Here is a 22,250-nt window from a genome sequence, read left to right as displayed (position 1 = left end):
GAAGATGGAAGCTGGCCAGGTCTTTCCTCCCATGGAGGCTCTGGGCCTCTTCTGGAGGGTGTTGTCAACACATTTGAAACACCCTTCACAACAGCAACTTTCCAAAAAGCGGCTGAGGGGCCCAGCACGAGGCTTGGGTGCGATCCTAGCACTGGGATCCTCAAAACTTTGCTCAGCTGATGACCAGTCCTAGAGACATCTGACTTCTGGAGAGGACTCCGTTTTCTGTGCTAGAGTTTCTCAAACACCCACAGCTCTGCCCGTGTGTACACCCAGGCCTGCCTGTTCCTGAGGGTCACACACCTCAGATAAAACCTATCCACCCAATGCTCTGATGCTTGCTTCCCTGACACAGGTTCAGCCTTCATACTCTCATTTCTTCTCTCCAGACTTTCTTGTGCCTATAACCCAAAGATGAGGGATGCTGCCTTGGCTGAGGGAGGAACACATGGCTGCATACCCTCAGGCATGAAGGGAGTCTGAAGCCAGGTCTGTTACAGCCTAAGTTAACCTGAAAATCTGATCACTTTTAGAGTAGGGGTATCTACCGCTCCAGGCATCTTCTGAAGCTAAAAATGAAACCTCACATTCCTCAAATTAAAAAAAAAAAAAAATTAAAAATAAAAAAAATGAAATTCTATAAGCACCTGCAGTTAAAAAATGGCCTGGGCTGCAAAATCTGACAGGGGAGAGACAGCTTCTGGTGGCACTAGAGCCCACACCCTGAGGAAGGGCAACATCCCTGATATACGCCTTTGCTTAGTAAGCAGCGCTGTTTTCCTGTGAACCCCCCTCAGGCGCACTCAGCTCTCTCCATCCACTCGGTACACCATGAGATGCTGCTCTGCAGCCTGTACTCCACTGCAGAGCCAGATGTCCAAAAGCAGCACACGCTCTGCGTCAGTGAAGCTCACAGCCCTCGCTGTCTCCCAGGCTCTGGCTGTGTCGCAGCTCTGGAGCACGCTAGGCATGACACTAGCATGGAGCTGCAGCTCCTCTCCGGGCAGCAGGCAGCAGAGGCACACTACGGCCTCAGCCTGCACCACTTCATTCGCCCTTCCCCACCACAGGCTTTAATACAGGAGATGCTGTGTTCCAAGTCTCACATCCCAGCTTTTTGGACAAAGGCCTACATCCCATCACAAAGGATGCATGCGGATCCTCTGCCTGATGAAACAGAAAAGGCCCAGGTGAAACCTCACCCAAGCCAGCCCCAACATCCTACACGTAGCTGGGGCTGCGACGCCGGAGCGAGAACAGCCCGTGCTGGAGGCAGGGATGAGGAGTGTGGGAACTCAGGGTGAGGAGCCGGCCAGGGCTGGGCTGTCCCACATCTGGATACTTTCAGGTCATGGCCTGAGCAGTGCAGGGGGAGGAAGAGCAGTGATGCATTAAGGCAAGGGCAGGCAGCTGTGCTCTTGAGAACAGGAAAGTTTGAGCTCCCAGTCTCACCCTCCCTGCAAACACTCCGGAGCGGCTTTCATAGAAAGGGAGAAAGCCTTGACTGAAACTCAAGCCCGAGTCTCCCCTGTAAGCGCCGCAGACCAACTACTGCAGCAAGGGCATGAGGAAGTTCATCAGGGACACCTGATCTCTATCCATCATCAAGAGATCAGCGCTCTGTGGTCAGTGCCTCTCCTTGTGCACATGTGAATTTGAGACAGCACTATGCTTTAGAAACTATTCTGCTACAACTTTTTCAGCATTTCTCCTAGGAGAAAACCTAAGGGGGTACCTGTTTAACCATCCACTCCTCAGCCTCTGACGAAGAGGCAGGAAAACATCCTTTCCCAGAGGATGGCTGCTACCAGCGTGAGTGGTCAGCATCTTCACGAGCCCATACAAGGCCAGGCCACATTTTGAAACAAGGGTTTCAATACCAGACAGCATTATCAGGGTGTCGTGGGCTCTGTGTCATGTCACAAGTAGACGTGAACTGCCTTTTGATCAACAGCTGCTTCAGTGACTGCCTTTGGTCTAACAGTATATTAAAATGTATATCAAAACTAAAAATGCTTTCTGAAATGAGTAGAGTTACCTTGCTGAATAGTTGAAGGCAGATAAAACTCTAAAGAATGAACATATTGTTTCAGTGACTGCAATAGTCAGCCAAACATTTGATCCTGCGGTACAAGTCAGTTTGCAAGTTTTTTTCCATCCAAACTCAATCCTTGCAACATAGAACTTGTACTACTAATTGCAATGCTGCTATTTCTCCTGCTATTTCATTCTCAATTCCCATTTTTCTTTTGAAACACTTACTGAATGAAGAGAACAAATTCTCCTGTGGAAGTTAGTAACAATTTTGCCATAGAAACAGAAATAAGTGCAGTGCTAAAAAATTATTTCATAGGAATTTAGCGTCTGTAAGACACAAAACTTTACATCTGCATTAGTCAGTTGTTATTATATTACTGTACATTGTATTAATGTCACCATGTTCTTTTATTTACTATTATTGACCACATTGGTTACAGCATCACTCTAACGACCTTCAAAGAGCATGGCCCACTGTAGTACACACTGCACAACCATGGAATAGCCATAAGCACCTTCAAATGAATCCCTGCTTGCATAACCTAATGACTTTAGAAGTAAATGTCTTTTTGTAAACAAAATATTCACCAGGAAAAATGGCAAACTGGCAGAGAATAATTTTGATATGGCAGTTATAAGAAGTCATACCTGTCTTTCTTACTCTTCTTTGTTGTTTGGGGTTTTTTTACCCCTGTGATAATGACCTTGTAAGTTATATTAAAACTGCAAATATATATCCCTAATGTAATCAGTTTTGAAGAGCCGATATACTGTGGAACCAAGATCCCAAACGGTGAAATTTCACTTCAAAGACGGTCATAACAAGCAATTCTTCTGCTCACAGGTACTTCATAATAGCATCATTTCCACAAAGAAACATGATATGTGGTGGTCATTGCAAAAATCTAAATGTTATTGCCTTTGCCACCATGTAATTGGCAGAGTTCACTGACTTTGAGCTGGAATGGGCCAAACTGAGTTAAGGACATGACTCCCTTAAAATCCATTGGAGCTCTATTCAGAAAAAAAAATAAATTAACATCAGGGCATAAAGCAGCCGTGCTTACTATGATTATAGGCAAAGGTGCGTTGAAAACTACTTCATTAGAAGAAAAACTGTGAATCTCTAGAACAAAGATTTTAAAACTTAGCATTTAAAAAATGTGATGAAGAAGACGCGTCTAATATCTTGAATGTACTGCTCCTGTATGGGCACTGGAAGTTAACTGTTTCCTCTGGATACACTAACCATTAAGCTAGTGAGATCTGGAATGAATGCTCATCTGAAACACTGTCATTTGAAATGATAAAGCGGTTTGAATTTTCTGGCCACTAAGTGCTCAATACTGCTCATCCTGACTTAATTATCAAAACTACCTTGGGTTTTCAGCTGGAAAAAGCCCAACCCTGAATAAGGTTCCTTGAATAACTAAAACTAGCTATAGCCTTCCAAGTGCTAAAATAATTAAATTCTTGCTGCAGAAAAAAAGAATTTTATTAAAGTCAAAATAAAAAAATACCATCAGTTAATTTTCACTCCAGGAAACCCTGCGTCTTTAGCACTCCCCAAATCCTATGCTGCCTGTAAAGTTTGGGATCACTCTGCAACAGTCAATTGGGCAGCTGTCTGACTCAGAGTGAGCTTGAATTTGAGATATTGTTAGGGCCAAATGCTGCAAAACCTTCCTTGCTTCATATCATGAAGGTGAAATACACGTACATTAGAACTTCAGAGCTGGTGTGGGGCTAATTCTATAAAGTTGTGCTAAGAATTCCTTCCTGACATATATAATGTTAAGTCATTTATATGTAGTCTCCTGTCCCGAAATTCAGAACATATGAAATTTCCCTTAGGCGGCCGTAAGTGAGACAGGGAGTGGCTGTTTTACTTTATAATAGCCTGTACATTCAGATGAGCTATTGGCTCCTGTTTCTGATTACCACACCAAGCAAGATGCTTTTACTGATGCACCGATAGCTTAAGACGGCTTTTCTTTTATTACAGAAAATTATGCAGTAATTTAAGGTCAAATATAGAATAAAAAAAATGAGGGTTTCAGAAAAGAAATTATTTTTTTGCCCTACAAAATCACAGTATGGATCTCATGTCTAGGTGTCTAGAGGATTTTTGCCACTAACTTCAGTGACAATTGGATTTGAGCCTTTGGGGCTACACATTCCTGCTTCACTAGAAGTTAGCAGCAAATCTTTCACTACCTTCACAGAAGGCCGTGTGTAAATTAGAAAGTTTGTTCCTGCAACTTGTGATTCACTAGCGTGGTCTAATATTAATTACTTCAGATTACTTACAGTAAACTCTTCAAGGACTAGGACCTCGAAGACCTTTGTGTCTTCAAGTTGGGTAAAAAATGTTTTGGCTCCAAATACTAGAGTATTTTTTTTAAGTGTCATATACATTGTAAGATCTTCTACATATCATTGTATCTTTGTAAAAAAGGTTAATTTATGGGCTGTAGTTAAAACCTTCATAAACTTTTCAAGTTAATTCCCACCATATTTTACTTTATCATGCCCAGTGACACGTCAGTATTATCTCTATATACCTGCTAAGTTTAACACTTTTCAAACAACACCTTGTATTTGTGACAGTTAAAAATAAACATGAAGTTTTACCCATGAGAAAAAAAAAAGAAAAAAGAGGAGTACCAGGATCATGGTTAAGATTCTTTTTTAGGGGAAATGTTGCTCTCTTGGTCTCTTGATCCTGCATTCCCTGAGTTATTGGGAGTCCAAAATGTTTTAAATATGCTTGATGGAAAATTATTACAAAAGCTTTGCAATCTAATTTGCTCTGTACATGAGGAAATTTGCAACTACTATATCCAGAAAACAGCACTTATCCACAAACTTCTAAACTGCACAGAGAAAGAGTCCTACCCGCTGGCAAATTTCATAATTCCACATTAGCAGACTCAATTTCAATGTCCACTGCAAGGAGAATATCAGTGTATCATAGTTAGAGCAATCAGCTTGCTTTCTTCCAAAGCGGGATCTCATGGCTCTGAACTCAACCACACTGAGAAACAGGGCAATGTACGGGGAGGAATCACACAGATGCACAGCAAATCATTTTGCTTTACAGTATAGAAACAGCAGAGATGGTGGATGGGCTCATGTACTGTTCAGAAACCTGGAAACCCACCATCTGGCCACCCAAAATGACAGGAGATTTCAAAAGCTCGAGAAAACAAATTAATAAAGACACCCCAGTAAAAGATGCCTCTTTCTCCCTACTATGCAAAATGCTGTTTGCTATTGCGTTAAATGCTTTAATTGATCCAAACTGCCTCCAACAAGCTCTATGGCTTGTGATATCCACAAACCCGGTACAAAGGGACTGATACAGAATGTAATTTTCTACTCCCAAAGAAAATCTTGTATCTAAACTGACTTCCTCTCCCTTAACTGATTTGCTTTGATCATTCCTTAATGTTGATGAGCAGGAGCGAGTTTGGATCTTTTTTTCCCCCGTTCTCTGCAAAACTTAAACTGAAAAAAAAAAAAGAAAGAAGGGTGGCAAACACATAGGCGGGACGGGGTAGAAATAAAGAAGCAGCAGCTCTCCAGCGGGGCTGGAATGCCCACGCCGCATGCTGCGGGCGAGGTGGGCTTTCGGGGGGCGGGGGGTCAGAGGGGTGGCCGCAGTGGGGAGCAGCGGGGGGTACGCTGTGCCGAGCTCACCCCACGGCAGGGGGAGGCAGGGCCCGGGAACAACAAAGCGGGCTGTAAAGGCTCCAGGTGGTGGGTGTATTTGTTGTCCTGTCTGCGAGGTGCGGTGGCTCCCCGGCCCCGGCAGATCCCAGTGCTGCTGTGGACATTAAGAAAAGTCTCTTTTGGCTGATCCCAAAACCAGATAAGGAGCCGCCGAGCCACCAGCTCTGTCTAGACTCCGGACCTCACAAGTCAAACGGGTTGTTTGGATTAGCCTTGGAGATCTACCGACCTGAACAGCCCTCCTAAAGAAAAGCCGCAGTAACACCCTATTTTCCTCTTCCCGTTGCCTTCCGGGGTCTGCCTGGAGTTAGAAGCCGAGCCCCGCTTTGGTCCGTGTCACTTATTGCTGGAAAACTTTTCCGCCCTCTCTCTCTCTCTCTCTCCCACAAACACACCTTGGCCTGTTTTGTCTGCCAGGAGAAAAGAAAACAAAACAAACAAACAAACAAAAAAAGCACAGAGAGACTCCAGCAAAAATCCTGTTTCATAACCTCCGTCCTTCCTCCTCTCCCCCCGCCACACAACCCGCGCAGAAAGCCGGAGCCGCAGGGAGTTAATCCCGGGGCAGCGGCGGCGGACAGTGGCATAGCCGGGGGGTGCCCCGGAGCTACCGGTACCGTCAGATCCGGCCCCCCCGGTGCCTCCCCGACCCCGGACAAGCACTTGTTCGGTGCCTCGGCGAAAAAACTGAGCGGCGCATGGAAGCGACAGCAGCTTGATGCCAAAGCCGCATCTCCCGGCTGAGGTGCTGCGAAAAGCGGCGCTGAGACCCTGAGCTCTGACACGGGCGACCGGGGAAAGGCATCGATTAATTTAGACCCCTTTCCTCCGGCTAATGACGGCAGAACCGTGCGATACGGAAAGCTCGGCGGTACAGGCGGGCCTCCCCCGGCCTCCCCCCCTCCCCTCGGTGCCTGCCTCCTTGGGAGCTGCCTTCTCCGCCTGCACTTCACAAGTCCCAGGAGGTGAGGAGTGATCCTCCAGCAGGGCCGGCACACTGGGAGCTGTTAAGTTTATGTTTGTGGCGCCTGAGCTCAAACAGTCATTCAGTGGCTTGCTCTGTTATCAAGAAAACAACAATCAGGAACAATCAGTAAACAGGATCTCTTTTCAGCCCCTTTATTAACTACTTAGAGCTCCGCTGGAGCACGCAAAGCACCCAGCTCCGGCACCTCGCACCTTAAAACGCTGCGGGCGTTTCGTGCCTGCAGAGGGTACGAGGGATGCTCGGAGCCCACGAAACCCGCCCGGCACCCACACCCTCAACCCGCTCCCATTCTGGGTCCGGCTCCCTCCGGGCGCTGGAGCACGGCCGGTGGGGGCCTCGTTCCTTTCCCTCTGCCCGCTTTTGGCCCAATGTGGATTTGTTAAAATGTAGATGTACACATAGGTATATAAAGGCGTACACTTACAGCTGAGATGTTCGACGGGTCTCATCGCTGGGATTCACATCCTTGGCTTGTCCACCTGGCTGCTGCGTGGGCTGGAGATGCTGGGAGCTAATTAACCTGGTACAAATATTGAAATGAGAAAAGTTTGAATACTGGTTTGCGTGTGTGCAAACAAAATTCGCAAAGAAATTCCAGCAGGCTTCAACAGACCTCAGTTGACGTTACTAAGAGAGGCTGCAGCGAGAAGAATGTCGGTGGATTCAGGACTGCTAATTGTCTCCCTCACCCATATCAGAAAGAGGAACCAGAGCAGGAACCTGCACAGGGCAGCATAAGGACGTGCGTTTCATGAAGAGGACGTGTTCTCTCACTTGCACAAATCCTGCTGCCCGAGCTCGGGAAGGGTGTTCTCCAGAAAGCATCAGGAAGGACCGCTCGGAAGTTTGTTTCTATTTGCTCCACAGTGGTACACGCTTACAAGTTTTAGGAGAGGGGAAGACATGCCATAAATACACGAAACGAAGAAGCGAACCAAAGGCCGTAAAAGAATTACCCCACCCCGCAGACAGAAATAATCTTGAAATAAGACGAGCATTATTTGACCGAAGTTTAAGGTGGGGGTGTACGGTGACCCCGGGGCCGCAGGTCTGCGCAGAAGGGCAGGCGGGAGCCGGGGCCAGCGGGGAGCCCCGAGAAGCCGACACGGACCCCCCTCAACCAACGCTGGAGAGGGCTCACAGCCCGGCTGCCGGGGTGCCTGCCCCCCTCAGGAGCGCGGCTGAGAGCCCCCTCTGCGTTTCGAGGAGCGCGATGCCCCCGTCACCAGCCCGGACGCTCATTTCGGCGGCCGTGGTTGGGGGGACCCTTCCCTCTCGCAAGCAGCCACAGCCAAAACTGTCCTTTCCCTCCTGCGCGGCCCTCGGGCACCACAGACCTGGGCCGGCCCGAGGGTCCTGCCCTTGGCTGGGGGAGAGGGCTCTCCGCAGCTCCCCGGAGCGCAGGATGCTCCGCCGAGGGGTCACCCCCGCCCCGGCCAACCCTGCGCCCCTCTCTCCGCTTCCCACCTCCGCGTCAGCCTGCGGGCGGTAAAAGGCGAATGCGAAGGCCTCCGTGTTGACCTGACCTTACAGGTTTTCAGGGCCAGTAAAAGATCCTCCCGAGTTGGAGAGTCCGTCCTCAGACTCCCCTATTTCCCACCGTCACCGTCCCGGTCAGTAACAGAGACTCGAACGACTTACACGTTGGACCACCGGGCGGAAAGGACACCCTTCCTCCCTCCCGCCCCCCGAAGCGTCTTGCCAAGCCTCTGATCCTGCACGAAAACACAACAGTTACTGATCACACAGTTTAAGGTAGATTTCATATTTATTTAAATATTTATCAAGTACTCAAAAAATGTATTACACTTGAGCATACAAAATGAATCCAGTTTCTAATCAGGATGATTGAAATCCTTGTATTAGACTTTTAACTCTTTTTTTGTACTGTCGAAATGGTTTGTCTTTATAGCTGAGCTTGCTCAGGGTGGGCTGAGACAGTGCGGAGGGAGGGAAAAGAAGGTTATGCTAAGAAAACATTAGGGTTTGGAGTAACTGTCATGCAAAACCAACTTGTCCTTGTCAGACTAAAAATCTCTGTATATTCCAGTTGTTAAGGTCTTTTTAAAGCAAGCCTTTGTCTTGTGCTGGCCGGGAGCACTAGCGAGTACTTGGACTGGAGCAAAACCAACCCTTTCCTATTTTTTTTTTTTATTATTTTTATTATTATTTTCTACTTTTCCCCAAGAAATCGCCCAAGTTTCTAGCTTTCACCACCCTCTCCCCCGCAAATTAAAAAAAGGAAGAAAAGAGGGAGAGAAGAGAGGAAAGTCGGCAGAATATAAGGAACACAATTCGTGCAATTTCACAGCAATATCCCCTCAAACTATTTCTGCAGCATTTTTCAATCGTTTTGACAGCAGACACTGATAAATAATGATCATACTTGACTTGTTAAACAAAAAGCGTCCCTTTTATCAGGAGCTTATACTTAAAGTACAGGTCACTTCAACAATCTCAACAACGAGGCTTTGGTATACAGCACTTTCTTTTTATTATTTTTAAAAAATAATAGAACTCAGCAAAAAGCCTGAGCTCTCAGTTCTGTAGATGTCTTAACGTTATGTCAGATCATGCTTAGAGTAATATCACTTTTAAGGGCAAGGGATGGGGTCGGAACAAGAGAGTTACTAACGTTATCGATTGAAAGCTAAGGCATCCAACTAGCCCTGATACAGTTGTTGAAACGGAAATTTACAAGCTGGTCGTTAATACTTGCAATAAAATATCACACTCCGTTTATTCACTAACGACCTGCTTTGCATGCAATATTTTATTTCAGGTATTTTAGCTGCTAACTTGTAAATATTTTAAAGTGGGAGCTTTGTTCATTATTTAATATTAATATTATTATTTTCTCTATTTCAAACACTTATTTAGTGAAATAGTCCTGTAGATATAATAATTCTACATATGGCGCTTGTATTTCACATAATATTTAGGAAAAAAAAAGACAAAAAACACATAGAATTAGACATATAATTCAAAGACCACGGTACAACCTTTTCTTTTTTTTTTTCGCTTTTTTTTTCTTTTTTTCTCTTTTTTCTTTTACTTCAGCAAACAAAAAAAATAGTCAAATGACATGAAAAGTGGCAAGTCTTCCGATAATAAATAATAAATTACTTTATAATTTTGCAATGTAAGAGCAAACAAAAGGTTTTTTTTCTTTTTCTTTTTGCTTTTTTTTTTACTTTTTTTTTTTCTCTTTATTGAAAGAGAGAGAGAGAGAGAGAGAGAAAGAGAAAGAGAGAAAAACAGTCGTTTTAACCAATGACTATACACATCTTTGGGGGAGGGGAAGGTTCTCGGACGGACACATTTCAAACACAATCCCGAGACGCTTTGTGGCAAAATAGAGGTATACCTTGTTGCAATGCTTTTATAAATTGGTTTTTAAAGAGGAATCCAAAAACCTATTTTAAATCGCTTCAGACTTGATAGAGGGTGGATCTCAACTAAACAAAACCAAAACCCCGCTACAGTACATGCTAGAAGAGACCCAGGAAATATCCCCTTGTTAAGAGTCAACTAAAAACAACATTGCAAACCAATGCAGCTCCACCTTCCTGCAATGAATCTTTCAACAATGCAGGGCTAAATCGTCTCTTTCCTGATGATGGAAAACCTACTGGAGCTCCTTTTGGCAAGGCAATCACTAATATAGAAACAGCACCATTCAGATTGGGAGGGACTGGATAGAAGGTCCCTCTACCTTAGTTTCTCCCTAAGATATGGTAATTTTTTTCTTTTTCTTTTTTTTCTCTTTTTTTTTTTTTTTTTTTTTTTTTTTAATCCACGAGTACAAATCCTTTATGTTTTGAAAAAGTCTTTTCGGTCCTCCTCTGATCATTGAATAGCGCGGGGTTTGGTTTTCTTTTTTAGTATTTATTCTAGTAAGATCCCATGATTGTCTTCACAGTGTTGCTACCATATTACCTTGTCTTTTCAAACATGACTCCGTTCATTTCATGGAGTGGTTTCTTGCTAGGTTCATTACAGGGTTGTTAAATACTTTATCCCCCTAAATTTCGGAGTCCCAACGCGATCACTTTCCCACTCTCTCCAACAGGGGTGAGGGTAAGGGCAGAAACAACAACAACAGAAATCTGAATTAATGTTCCTCATGCCTCAATAGGACTGGCTACCATGCTGTTGGGTGTATCTGGCAGCTGAGAGGACATTGATGCTACTTCACTTCCAGTAGAATTGGAACCAGGTCCTCCTTCTGAAAAATTAACCTGCCAAAAAAGAAAAAAAAAGGAAAAAAAAAAAAAAAAGAAAAGAAAAAAGAAGAAGAAGAAAGAATAAGAAAAAGAAATGTTGTTACGTCTGTAACAGTCAAAGGAAGTAGCAGGCAAATCTGAAGAAAAATGCAAAAATAAATACAGCGGCATGCAGTCGGATGGCCTGATACACCTCTGTGGGAGGCTATGTCACCGTTTGTGGCTTTGTTTGTCTTCCCCATTTCCCCACCGACTTGACAGGAACCTTCTTCAGGCCTTTGGTCAAATCACAAAAAAAAAAACCAAAAAACCAAAAAAACCCAAAAAATAGAACACCCCCCAAAAAGGTTTGAAAAAAAATTTTTTAAAAAAAAAAAGACCGAAAAATCAAGGAGATAAACAAACACACTTATTAATGAGGCCTTCTTCCCTGTCTTGCAAGAGTGGCAATCCCAACAGGATGTTCTAGTAAATTATTGAAGAGTGCATGTGTTTTTTTGACACGAAACTGTGAGGTTACTTTTTTCCCCTTTTGTGCACATACTAAAATAAACCTGGAAGGAGCATCCAGGAGCAGAAGGCATTTGAAACAAGCCATCCCCTTTCATTTGTGATTTGAAGCGGGTGCTATCTCTTCTTAATGATAGTCAGTTTGATAAAAAAGGTCACACTTCTCCATCCTAACGTGCCCCGCGGCTCCTGTTACTTTAGTAGTAACGTTGGGAAAAGGTACAATTTGAGGGGTGGAGCTTTGCTAGTCCAAAAGCATTTCTTTGGCACCTATTTAGCTAGCAGATCCTGTGATTAAGGCCCTTTCCAGATCAGAGACGTGCCTTGAACAGTCGACGGACTGTCTGTTCTACCCACAATTTTTTATTTCAACTCTTTTTGTATCAGACATCGTGTCCAATATACATCAATATTCATCTGCCTATCTAATGGTCTGTCTACCTATATGCGTGTGTATACCTTCTGTTCTGCTCTTTTTTTTTTCACCTACCCCATATGAAAACACAATGCGTCAAAGGTTTTTAAAACTTCCTATTCTGTTAAAGCCTCATAAGTAAGGAAGCCAAAGGAGATCAGTTTTTGCTTGATTAAAGCAGGAAAACTGGTGGTTACTCTAGAGGTGAGATGATGCAAACGGCCCTGCTGCTGTGTTACAGCTTCCTGAGGCAATCACAGTGTGCCAGGGGAGAGAATCAAGATGCAGCCTGCCACTGGGCAAAAGAAAAGTGATCCTGCAAGAGAGTATGATACTAAACTGAAAAGGTCTGAAAACAATTCTAACCATGGCTACAAACCTTCATCTTCCATTGCTTCATATTGAAAATATGCCCAACAGATCAAAAAAAGGGCCTACGGGTTAAATTTTCACCGTTAATATTCTTCTGAACCACTGAAAAACCATACACAACGTAGCTTATTATTTTAAAGATCTGGTTTTAACACATTTAGGTCAGGAAAATGAGTTAAGGTTGAACTTCTGTCTTTAATTCACCTTGTTGGGCCTAAGTATTGCAGATGATATGGTCCCATATGAGCTGCCAAATGACGTAGGCATAATTAAGTGAGTTAAGAACAGAACTTATTCTAAAACGTCTGTTTTCTTTCAAGTTCAGGCAGTTTATTATATTGGTGGAATATTTCATGTGAGTAGGCACTAACAATTTGCTTTCCAAAGCACAACATTTGATGTAAGCAATGTATATATATTTTTGTGTGCGTATCTACTCATATAGATATATAAAGTTATATCTAGGGGTACATGTTTTTAAAAAGGACTTAAAAATCTAATTAAGTTGTTCATGTTTGTGTGACAAAACAGGGGCAACAGGCTGACATTGCAATCACGTGTTCGAAATCCACTCTATCACAGAAAGGCAAAAGCGGTCTGGAGGGGGGGGGAGGGGCGAATTTTAGAGACTGCTTTCACAAATGTACACACAATTAAATGACGGGTGAAGAATGTTTTAGTCCTCTGGAGAGAGGAGCTTTCAGTTTTCAGGAGTGTGCGAGATGAGTCGCTCTCAAGACCCGAATCGGGCCTTACTCAGCTCCCGCTCAACTCGACAAGAACTCCGCTATACACTAAGGCAGATTTTTAGCTATTAAATCAATTCATTTCACTGCATTTTACTGAGTGCCATCACTCCCACCTTGCCATATGAGGATAACCCATCTTGTCCGGATTGATCATCTCTCTAGGGGCATCTGGCACCTTCGGTGACCCCCCCATGGCTCTGCCCCGGGTACAGGCTGTCCTGCTCCGGCTGCGAACCGACACTTACTAGTTGCTGAAAAGCAGGTTGATCTATGTCACTCTGCAATGCGAAGTCACTCAGTACTTTCCAGGGCGGTTGGTAACTCTGCACCTCCACCGGGTTCGCCTGTAAACCACCGTCGTGTCTCTCCGGACTAGCAGCCACCATCGGAGTTCCTGTCATCCCCTGGATATTCTGTAAACAGCCCAGCAAAAGATGTTAATGAGCTCGGTTAACTTTATTGTATATAAGCGCTGAGTCAATAAACTGCTTTCTATCTTATCTGTACAGTCGCTTGTATTTGCTTTCTTAATCTGCTGTGAATGTCTTACTCTATTCTGCTCTAGGTCAGCCTATTTCTACCCGCTGCATTTATCACGGTGGAAGTTTACTTTCTTCCCCTTTAATCCTCCTATTTCTCCCGAGGCATACCCCCCCCTCCGCCCCGAGCTTTCTTAAACACCCGCACTCTGTGTCTTGGCTGCCGATGCTCGGCACAAGAAACGGTTAATCGTGCTGCCTTTCTATGTCGCACCCAGGCTGGTTTTGTTCTGCGTGACCTTAACTGGATCGTATATCCTCTGCACGGCAAACCTGGGGTACGTCAGTGCCACGCTCTTTCGAGAATAAATAAGAAAGAAAAAGTATAATAATAAAAAAAAAAAAAAAGAGCCCCCCACGGTATGCCCTGCGGTGCAGGCACTGTGTGCAAAATATCTCTAAACCTCGACGAATAGATTGTTCAGGAGTGTTAATAACATCGTGGTTTATTGCATTCCGACAGGGTAAAATGAAACTCCTTAAATTCCACTTAACTAGGCAGCCTTATGAATTAATAGTCATTCCCAGGTCAGTCAATATACACAGGGAGAATAACAGACTCTTCTTCAAGTGGAGTAACAACAACAGAAAAGGGGGGAAAAAATAAATAAATTTAAAAAAAAAAAAATGCTGGCTTAAAATGGAGACTGCCAGTTTGCGCTGCTGAACCCAGCTCTTTCCGCTTGTTTGCATCACATGTGCATATGCCTGCAGACAAAAACTCAATATCTTTCTGCGCAAGAACTATATATATTTTAAGTAACCAGTAAACATAACGGTGATTCCAAAAGCTTTGCATTGCATTTGTCTTTTTCTGCAGAAAGTGCACTGACATACACCCCGTAGTATACAAAGTGCTAAGAAAATACGTCAAATTTCCCTTTTACTGATGGGTTTTACTTTTGAGCTTAAATCCTGTGTAAAATAATTGAAAAAAAAAAAAGCAAGTGCATCATTTGGCCCTCAAGGAGGCTTTGGTTTATGCAATATAAATATTACACAAGACTGGGCTTATTAAATGCCATAAACTCTGCAGTCGCAATTCGTGCTACAGAGAAGTTAGTCTGAACCACTGTGAATCCTAAACCCCACAGAAAGGCGTATTTTTGCTCCAGCAGTTTATATCACTTCTGTCTGTTTTAATTGCACTAACAGCAGAAACAAGCGGGCAGCAGTTAAGTGGTATAATTTTCTTTGTTTTAAGGGAGCTCCCACAAATTCAAAAGGGTCAAAATCAACCCCAGAGGCTGTCCGGGCTGGACATAGCATTTCTCCTTGGGAAGGAAGTCAGTGCACGGTCAGAGGCTGAAACCACTTACAGTTTTATCATTGGGTTGCTGTTGCTGAAGTTGTTTCATCATAATGCTCCTTTTTTTGTCCTTGCATCGCTTGTTTTGAAACCAAACCCTGATGACCCTCGGGCTGAGGCCAGTCATTTCTACCAGTTGCTCTTTCATGAGGGCGTCAGGTCTGGGGTTGGCAGCGTAGCAGGTCCTCAAGGTGTGAAGCTGTTTTTCATTTAGGACAGTCCGGACTCGGGTGGTCTTCTCGGGCTGTTTGTGGACGTGGGGTCGCAGAGCTGGCTGTCTGGCAGAGATAGGTTCTGCTGTAAGGGAAGGGGAAGGGAGGAACAGGATCCCCGTGAGTAGGAAACAGGGAGTCTGCAAAGGCTATGAATCTAAGCTGGTGGGACAGGGGGAAGGAGGGTGGGGTGATGAACCCTCTTTCAAAGGCCATTCAAGCAGTCAGATCTACCCGAGCCCCTGCAGCCTCCTCTGCTTTATGCGCTGGTGGAGTGACAAGGACTGACATTTCTGACTCCACAGATAATTAATTTGCAAAAACAAACCACCCCCCCTAAAACCTTTAATGACAGAAGCTTGAACCTGTACGAGACTTGACAGAGGAGGGCGAGTTCGCTAAGGTGTGCCTGCGCTAGGAGGGAAAGGGTTTATGTATTTATTTCCTGACTGATCACCAAAACAGATTTTTGGCCCGATAATTAATGAAATAATAAATTCTTAAATTAATCGCTATTCAGGTCTGCTCTTGTATACCGAATTTAGCTCAGTTTAGCCTGAGAATACGATAATTTCCAATCAAGGCAAAAGAACCCAAATCTGCTGCACAGTGACCACGGAGGAAAAATCCTGTAAGAGACCCATCTCCCAGAGCTCGGAAGACAGGATTCTGTTTTAGGAAGTGGAGATGCTAGACGAATTTATGTCGGCTTCTGGAGAATACTTGGCCATTTCTTTATAAGGGTAACAGGCCTAGCAGCTCGGGGAAATCGCCAAGAAGTGCTAACCTACGGGTAGCGTCACATCAAGAGTATTCATATGATTCTGCTCTTCTGTGTATTGTGTATCTGTAGCTATTTAGATGTAATTTGACCCATTTACGGGGGAAAAAAGATAAAAACTTCCTTTTTTTTTTTTTTAGTCTAAAGTTTTGGTTAGATAATATTCTGCAGTGCTCACTTTTTGCTCAGTCGGGTTCCGACTTTTCTGATTAGAACAATATATCGGCAAATGCGACGGAGACAATACGAAGGCTTCAGATCTTAGAGGTATTGTACCTGCCGGCATAATAAGCCTTTCGGAGACACGCACAAACACTCTATGGGGAACACAGACGGTATCTCTGAAGTTCTGCCATGATTAGCTACGGGATTATTTCTCCGTGTATAGAGATACGCCACCTGAAAGCATCTCGGAAGTGGAAAACGAGCCCGTTTAAACATAGCTGTGTTTGTAAATAACCTTTAGAGTTACAGTTAGTTGCACAGCAATAACGCCGGCCAACCTTGTCTTGTCTAGCCTAGTTTGCCCCGGAGGCGTGCCCTTTCCTGAAGCCAAGCGTCTCCAGGTATGTGATGCACCCCTCGAGAACTGAAGAAAATTCGAAAGGTGGGGCGACTCCCAAGTTAGGACGCTGAGTTTTTAAGATGAAATTCTCATCAAATCACATAAAACGTTTCAAGAAGGCAGGGTCACTTTAAAAGGCAATTACCGAAGATTAGCTTGTTGACAGTTTTAAATTACAGCCTAAGCGCTCGCCTGTAGTTACGAAGTCTCTCTCTTTTCTGACCCGGCTCCTACCAGCGCTTTGGAGCGGATTTTCCGCCCGCTCCGGAGGCAAAGGGCTCCGCGCTTCGCTAAGAGCGGCTCCGCCCCGCGCCGGGAGCGGGCGGGCGGCGATGTGCGGGGCCGCAGGTGCCCCCGCAGCCGCCGGTGGCTCGGAGCCCGCCCCGTCCCGCGGCGCCGGGTGCGGGCGGTACCTGCCATCTGCAGCGGCCGGGCGGGGTGCAAGGGGCTGAGCGGGTCCCCGGCGCCCAGGCTGGCCCGCTCCACCACGTCGTGGTCCGCCCGGCAGAAGAGGCCGTCCTCCCGCAGAGCGAACTCGTCGCCGGGGATGAGCTGCCGGCTGCAGGCGACGCAGCGGAAACACTCGATGTGGTACACCTTGGCGCGGGCGCGCATCACGAAGTCGTTCTTGCTGAAGCCGATGCTGCACTTGGCGCACTTGATGCCGTATAACCTGAGCAGGGCCCGGCCCGGAGAGAAGGAGAAGGGAGGGAAGGGGAGAGAGAGAGAGAGAGAGAGCACGGGCGGGGGGAGGGGAGGCCGGGGAGGGAGAAGAAGGGAAGAAAGCAAAGGGAAAATGAGAGAGGTTTTCACTCCCGCTCGTGGGCAGCCCCGGTCCCGCGCGTAGACTCGCCGCACGCGGTCGACTCCTTCAACGAGCCTCGAAAACACAGAAACCAGAAGAGGAAAAGGCTAAAAAGGATTCGTTTACGGCCGGTGTCCCGTTCCTCGCGCCGTGAAAGGCGATGCGGACCCGGACACGCCGGTGGGCGAGGAGGAAATGGGGGGGGGGGAGGGACCGGGCGGCCGAGGTGGAAGGCGAAACAGAGGTAGAAACAAAAAAAGCGACCCCGTTCCTTGCCGACCTCTCCGTCCTACCCCAACGCGGGGCGCCCCTGCCCTCTCCTCCCTCCCCTCGGCGGAGGGGACACGGCTTAGCCTGGCCCGGGGCTGCCCGGGGAAGGGCGAGGCTGGCAGAGCTGCCCCCGAGCCCCGAGCACGGACGTCCCAGCCGAGCCGAGCCGAGCCGAACCGCGCCGCTTTTGCGAGGAACCCTCTCGGGGCTCCTCAGCGGGTGTCGGCGCTGCCGGCGGTTGGGGCTCTGGGAAGCGGCAGGGGCGGCTCTGCCAGCGCTCGGGGCTCTTCCCCTTGTCCTCCTTCACCAGGTTTATTTTATACAATATAGGCGTACATACGCACAATCCTATATATACATCCTGGTGTAGCTCTCCTTCCCCCGCCCCTACTAAAAGGCATTTTGGGCGCTTTGGCTCTGCCGCTACCCGCGCCTTCCTGACCCTTTTTCCCTCCGGCTCGAGCCAGGGCTCAATCCCACCGGCAGCAGTGAAAGGGCAACTCCTGGCTGACAGCCCCACACGGCAAACAGGGTTTCTGGGGTTACGTGTTGGAGTGGGTGACGGGCTCCTCGTCTCCCGTGGAGGAGAGTGGAGCAGTTCATCCATCAGTAGATGAAGATGAGAAAATGCTCCAGTTCGGGTATCTGAAACCGCACAGTCTCTCACCTCCCACAGGCTGCTCCTTAGCCAGCATCCTTGGTAGTAAGTAAAATTAACGTTTTCCCGCAAATGTAGGGCTACCTGGACATAGTCACGCTTACAGTCTACAGAACCGTGAAAGATCTTCCTAGAACTGAACTAATGTTCATCCCCACGCGTTTCCTCATCGGTACAGTTCCTTAGAGATGCAGTCTGTGATGTATGCTTGTGGGTAAAGATGTTTATTTATCCACATCCCTAGCTGCTCTGCCTGTAGAGGTGAACGACTCTTATACTCAGAGCTACATACTTCCAAATGATAAGGCTTTGAGAAGAAAAAAACTAAACAAACATCGAAACGGCAAAAGAACAGAGCCATCGCAAAGTATGCATTAATATGTACAAAAGTTGAGGGGTGAGGGGTGGCAGTGTTTGCCCACATGCCTGACAATTACAGATTGGCTCACGGTTTAATTTAAAGTCAGCTTGCACATAGCGTATATCTTACTTTTAAAACTGCAGCAAATGAAATGTCTTGAGCATTACCTTAAAAAAGCTGCTATTTAAAATTTGTTTATATTTCTCCCGCAGAGTTCTAGCAGGAGGTAGGTGTGCACATCTCAGTCCAAAAGTTTTCCTTTAATTTGAAATTAGTGAAACAGCATCATTTAAAAGCACTGCTCCAAAGTGCGTTTAGAAATAATGAAAGAGGGGGGCGGGGAGCGGGCTGTTTTTTCGCCATGGTGAAACTTTGAGAATAAACTCACAACATGGCTTATGAATTTTGCACTGGAGAGAGAAAGGCTCAAGTGCTTTATTTCAATCCAAAATAACAAAGAAACTAGAAAAGATATCTTAGGTAGCTAGGTAGGCACTCGCTCCCAAAACTTTCAGTAAAAATACACTGTCCGTATCTCAGTGTCATACAAAGTTCTGGTTTGGCAAACCCAGTAGAAGACACTGAAACAGATCAGCATGACCCAGGAGCACAAATTAAAAACACACTGGAAATTCCTGCTTTGGTTTCTCTATAGTGTCAGGATTGGCAACTCTCACATTTTATCAGTTACCAGATTTTAATGTGAGGAAGGAAGCGGTTCCATTATCTAAATATACCCAATTGTTCACGAACAGATGATGGGCAATTTGATCTGCTCTGTCTAATTCATCAGTACAGATAAGATAAGAAAGAAAAGGCAGTTAGATATCACCAAAGGGGTTAATATTTAAAAAGATTAAATGTCAGTTATTTTCCCAAAGAAACATTTCGGTCTAGGTTTCAACCTCCCCATAACAGGATCCTTCATTCTGAATAAAACTTCAGGGTTTTTTTTTTTTTATTTTGCTTTTGTTTTTGTTTTTGATAGGCCTGATTTAAATAGGGTCCCCCCTCCCCCGTGTATTTATTTTTACAGCATACATGCTTGAAGTGCCTTTCTTATGAATACCATTATGCCTTTGCAAAAACACCAAGAGATGGGTTTCTCAGGTGGTGTTAGAAAGCGATCAATTCCGCCTTGCGCATAATATCTACACTATTGAAAATGTTCTCCATTACCTACGATGTCCCACTTTGTTAGAATCATAAGGATGCATTCCCAGTGTCTTCAGTAGAGTCCCACACAGTGGCTAGCTATTCCCGAATGTGGTTTTGTTTATACAGAAATTTGCATTTGAATCCGTGGAATAAAAAAAAAAACAAACGACCACTCTAACTTTTCTCCTTGCCAGTCTATCTACGGGGAAATCGCTTAAAAACATACCAGATATCTACTCGCCCTCTTTCTCACAATTTTTCCTCTTACTGCCTCTGTCAGATTTATAAGGTTGAAAGAAAAAAAAAAATCTCACCGGAGAATTAAACAATGTAAATGGCGTACCTGATATAATCTCTCTTACAGTAGGTTTTGCCATCCCTAACAAAGCACGTACAGGTCTCGTCCAAATACTGATTACACTCTGCACACTTCAAACACGCCGCATGCCATTCCAAATCCGGAGAAACCCTCAGAATATACTGATCGTGAATTTGATTGCCGCAACCAACACATAGGGAAATCAGGCGTTTTTCTGAAATGAAAATAAATACATGATTGACTAACCGTTTACTCTCCTACAGAGATAAACACACTTTTAGTGTCGCTCCCTTATAGGGCGTACTCTGGGAATGTTGTTGTTTGTTGTTTTTGTTGTTTTCTTTTTCTTTTTCTTTTTTTTTTTTAAAGAATATTACACTTTCGGATGGTAATTGAAGTGTGCCATCAAACCCTTGCCTCGTTTAGAAAGGAGGCGGAACGTATGTTAAAATGCAGATGTGAACAGTTTTCGAAGTGAACGTCCTCATTTCGCAAGCCTTGCACGGAATCAAAACTCCAAACTCCCTCGTTGTTTTATTTTTATTTTATTGTGCGCTTGTTTGGATTCCGCTCCTTACGGGGGGGAAAGCACTTATAGGTTTGATTTCAATTTTTAAGAGGCTCTGACTGAAAAAGATGAACGCGTGTCTGGGTGCGCTTCCCATTCAGCCCTTTGCCACAGAAGAGGGGACTCAAGGTTGCAAGCAAGAACAAGCATCATTACAGTTGTCACTTGCTCTCTTTTGCAAGTCTAATGCTAATTCCCCGAGACGGAGTAGGTGCTGAACAGTCAGACAGCCTCACCGCGGTCTAGCACGAGGAGAATTTAAGGCTCCGTGGCTGGAGATCCCATTAAAATCCTGCCTGCTCCCCAAAGTTTAAAAGAGAACAGGACTCTAGGCAATTAACGTACAAGGCTACGAGTTTAAAACACAGCAAGCATGCAGGCATGGCAACAAAGGCACCTTCTCTACCATTCAAATGAAGTTCAGCTCTTTAGCAGTTCGCCTGCCTGAGACCATTACAATAGACAGCACATTTATTCCAACAACGGTAAAAATTCCGCCTTACTTTTTGGTGGGTCTCCCATGTCTCCCATATCTGTAAGAGGGTGTAATGTCCACAGTGAAATGGTGTACGGTTTCGTTTTAAGACCCCAAAGTAGATTTGAGAGCTGTTGCTAAAAATGAAGATAAAAAAAAAAATAAAAAAAAGTAGAAGTAGTAATAACAAAAGCAAAACCAAAAGAGATTCGAAATAAAAAAAAAAAAAAAAATAAAAAAAAAAAAAATGCAAAACAAAACACCACCGGCGTGGGAGACACTGTCAGGGCTGCGGAGAGAGAAGGGGGCGCGGAGCGGGGTCCGGGTCCGGCCGAGCGGTGCGATGCGGTGCGGGAGCGGTGCGGGAGCGGTGCGGGGACGGCGCGGTGCGGCGATGCCGGGCTGGGCGCTGGCGGCTCGGGCACTCGCCTCGCCCTTATCTCTTACTCAAACTTCTCTGCTCCAACTCCGCCAGCTCGCCATTGGCCTGACGTCATGCGCGGGGACGTCACGGCCGCGCGGCGCCCATTGGCCGCGGGGCGCGCGGCGCAGCTGTTCTGATTATCATATTTCAGCGTCTGGCGGCGCGGCGGCCCCGGCTCGGGCTCTCGGAGGCAACTTTTCCTCGCTCCTCATTTGTGCTTCCCTTTATACTTTCTTCTTGTCGCTCTCCTCCATCCCCGCGCTTATCTCCCGTCACACCTTTCATTTTCCTTCCCGGCCCCGCTCGGGCTCCTCCACCCCTTCCCCCTCCCGGGCTTGCAGTGCCGTATTTACCTTCGCCGTATATATATGGAATAATGTGTATATACATACTATTTTTATTGGTCGGGGCGGTGGTGTTAATCCGACCGTTTCCTTTCCAAGCCTTTATCTCCCCTGTGCGGGAGCCGCTGCCCCGCGTTGCCCAGGAGAAGCCACCCTGGGTGGGAAGGGCAGCCTGGCCAGGCACGGCCCCAGCCCGAGGTGGGACTGCTTGTGTTTGTCCTCCAGCCTCCTTCTCCCTTAAACTCTTGGATAAAACCTTCGTGTATTTCTGTTAAACACGAGAACGAAGAAGGTACTAAATATTTACCTTAAACTGTCTTTCAGCGCTCTCTCCATTCTATTTATGTTTTCCAACCCCGTTTAGATCTTTTTCCTTTCTTTCTTTTATTCCCCCCCCCCCCCCAGTCTGTAAATAGAAACGCATCCTGTG

General features: G+C 45.7%; 1 protein-coding gene across 2 annotated transcripts; it reads right to left on the bottom strand.

Moving 5' to 3' along the window:
• Positions 1-10,562: 10,562 nt before the first annotated feature.
• Positions 10,563-21,422, bottom strand: ISL1 (ISL LIM homeobox 1). 2 transcript variants are annotated; one of them, XM_054055445.1, is made up of 7 exons: positions 21,319-21,422; positions 21,081-21,189; positions 20,034-20,223; positions 16,852-17,111; positions 14,891-15,177; positions 13,278-13,445; positions 10,563-11,001 (listed from the first exon to the last, which is right to left on the bottom strand). In XM_054055445.1, the coding sequence occupies exons 2-7, from the start codon at positions 21,106-21,108 to the stop codon at positions 10,885-10,887; spliced, it is 1,050 nt and encodes a 349-aa protein (XP_053911420.1). In that variant the 5' UTR covers positions 21,109-21,189; positions 21,319-21,422; the 3' UTR covers positions 10,563-10,884. The 2 variants fall into 2 exon arrangements, with proteins under 2 accessions (XP_053911420.1, XP_053911421.1); XM_054055446.1 differs by having other exon boundaries at positions 14,891-15,174.
• Positions 21,423-22,250: the final 828 nt, after the last annotated feature.

Source organism: Cuculus canorus, chromosome Z (genome assembly GCF_017976375.1).
Source record: "Cuculus canorus isolate bCucCan1 chromosome Z, bCucCan1.pri, whole genome shotgun sequence".
Classification (NCBI taxonomy): Eukaryota; Metazoa; Chordata; class Aves; order Cuculiformes; family Cuculidae; genus Cuculus; species Cuculus canorus.
Note: the sequence above shows the minus strand (reverse complement) of the source record. Positions and strands in the feature narration are given on the sequence as shown.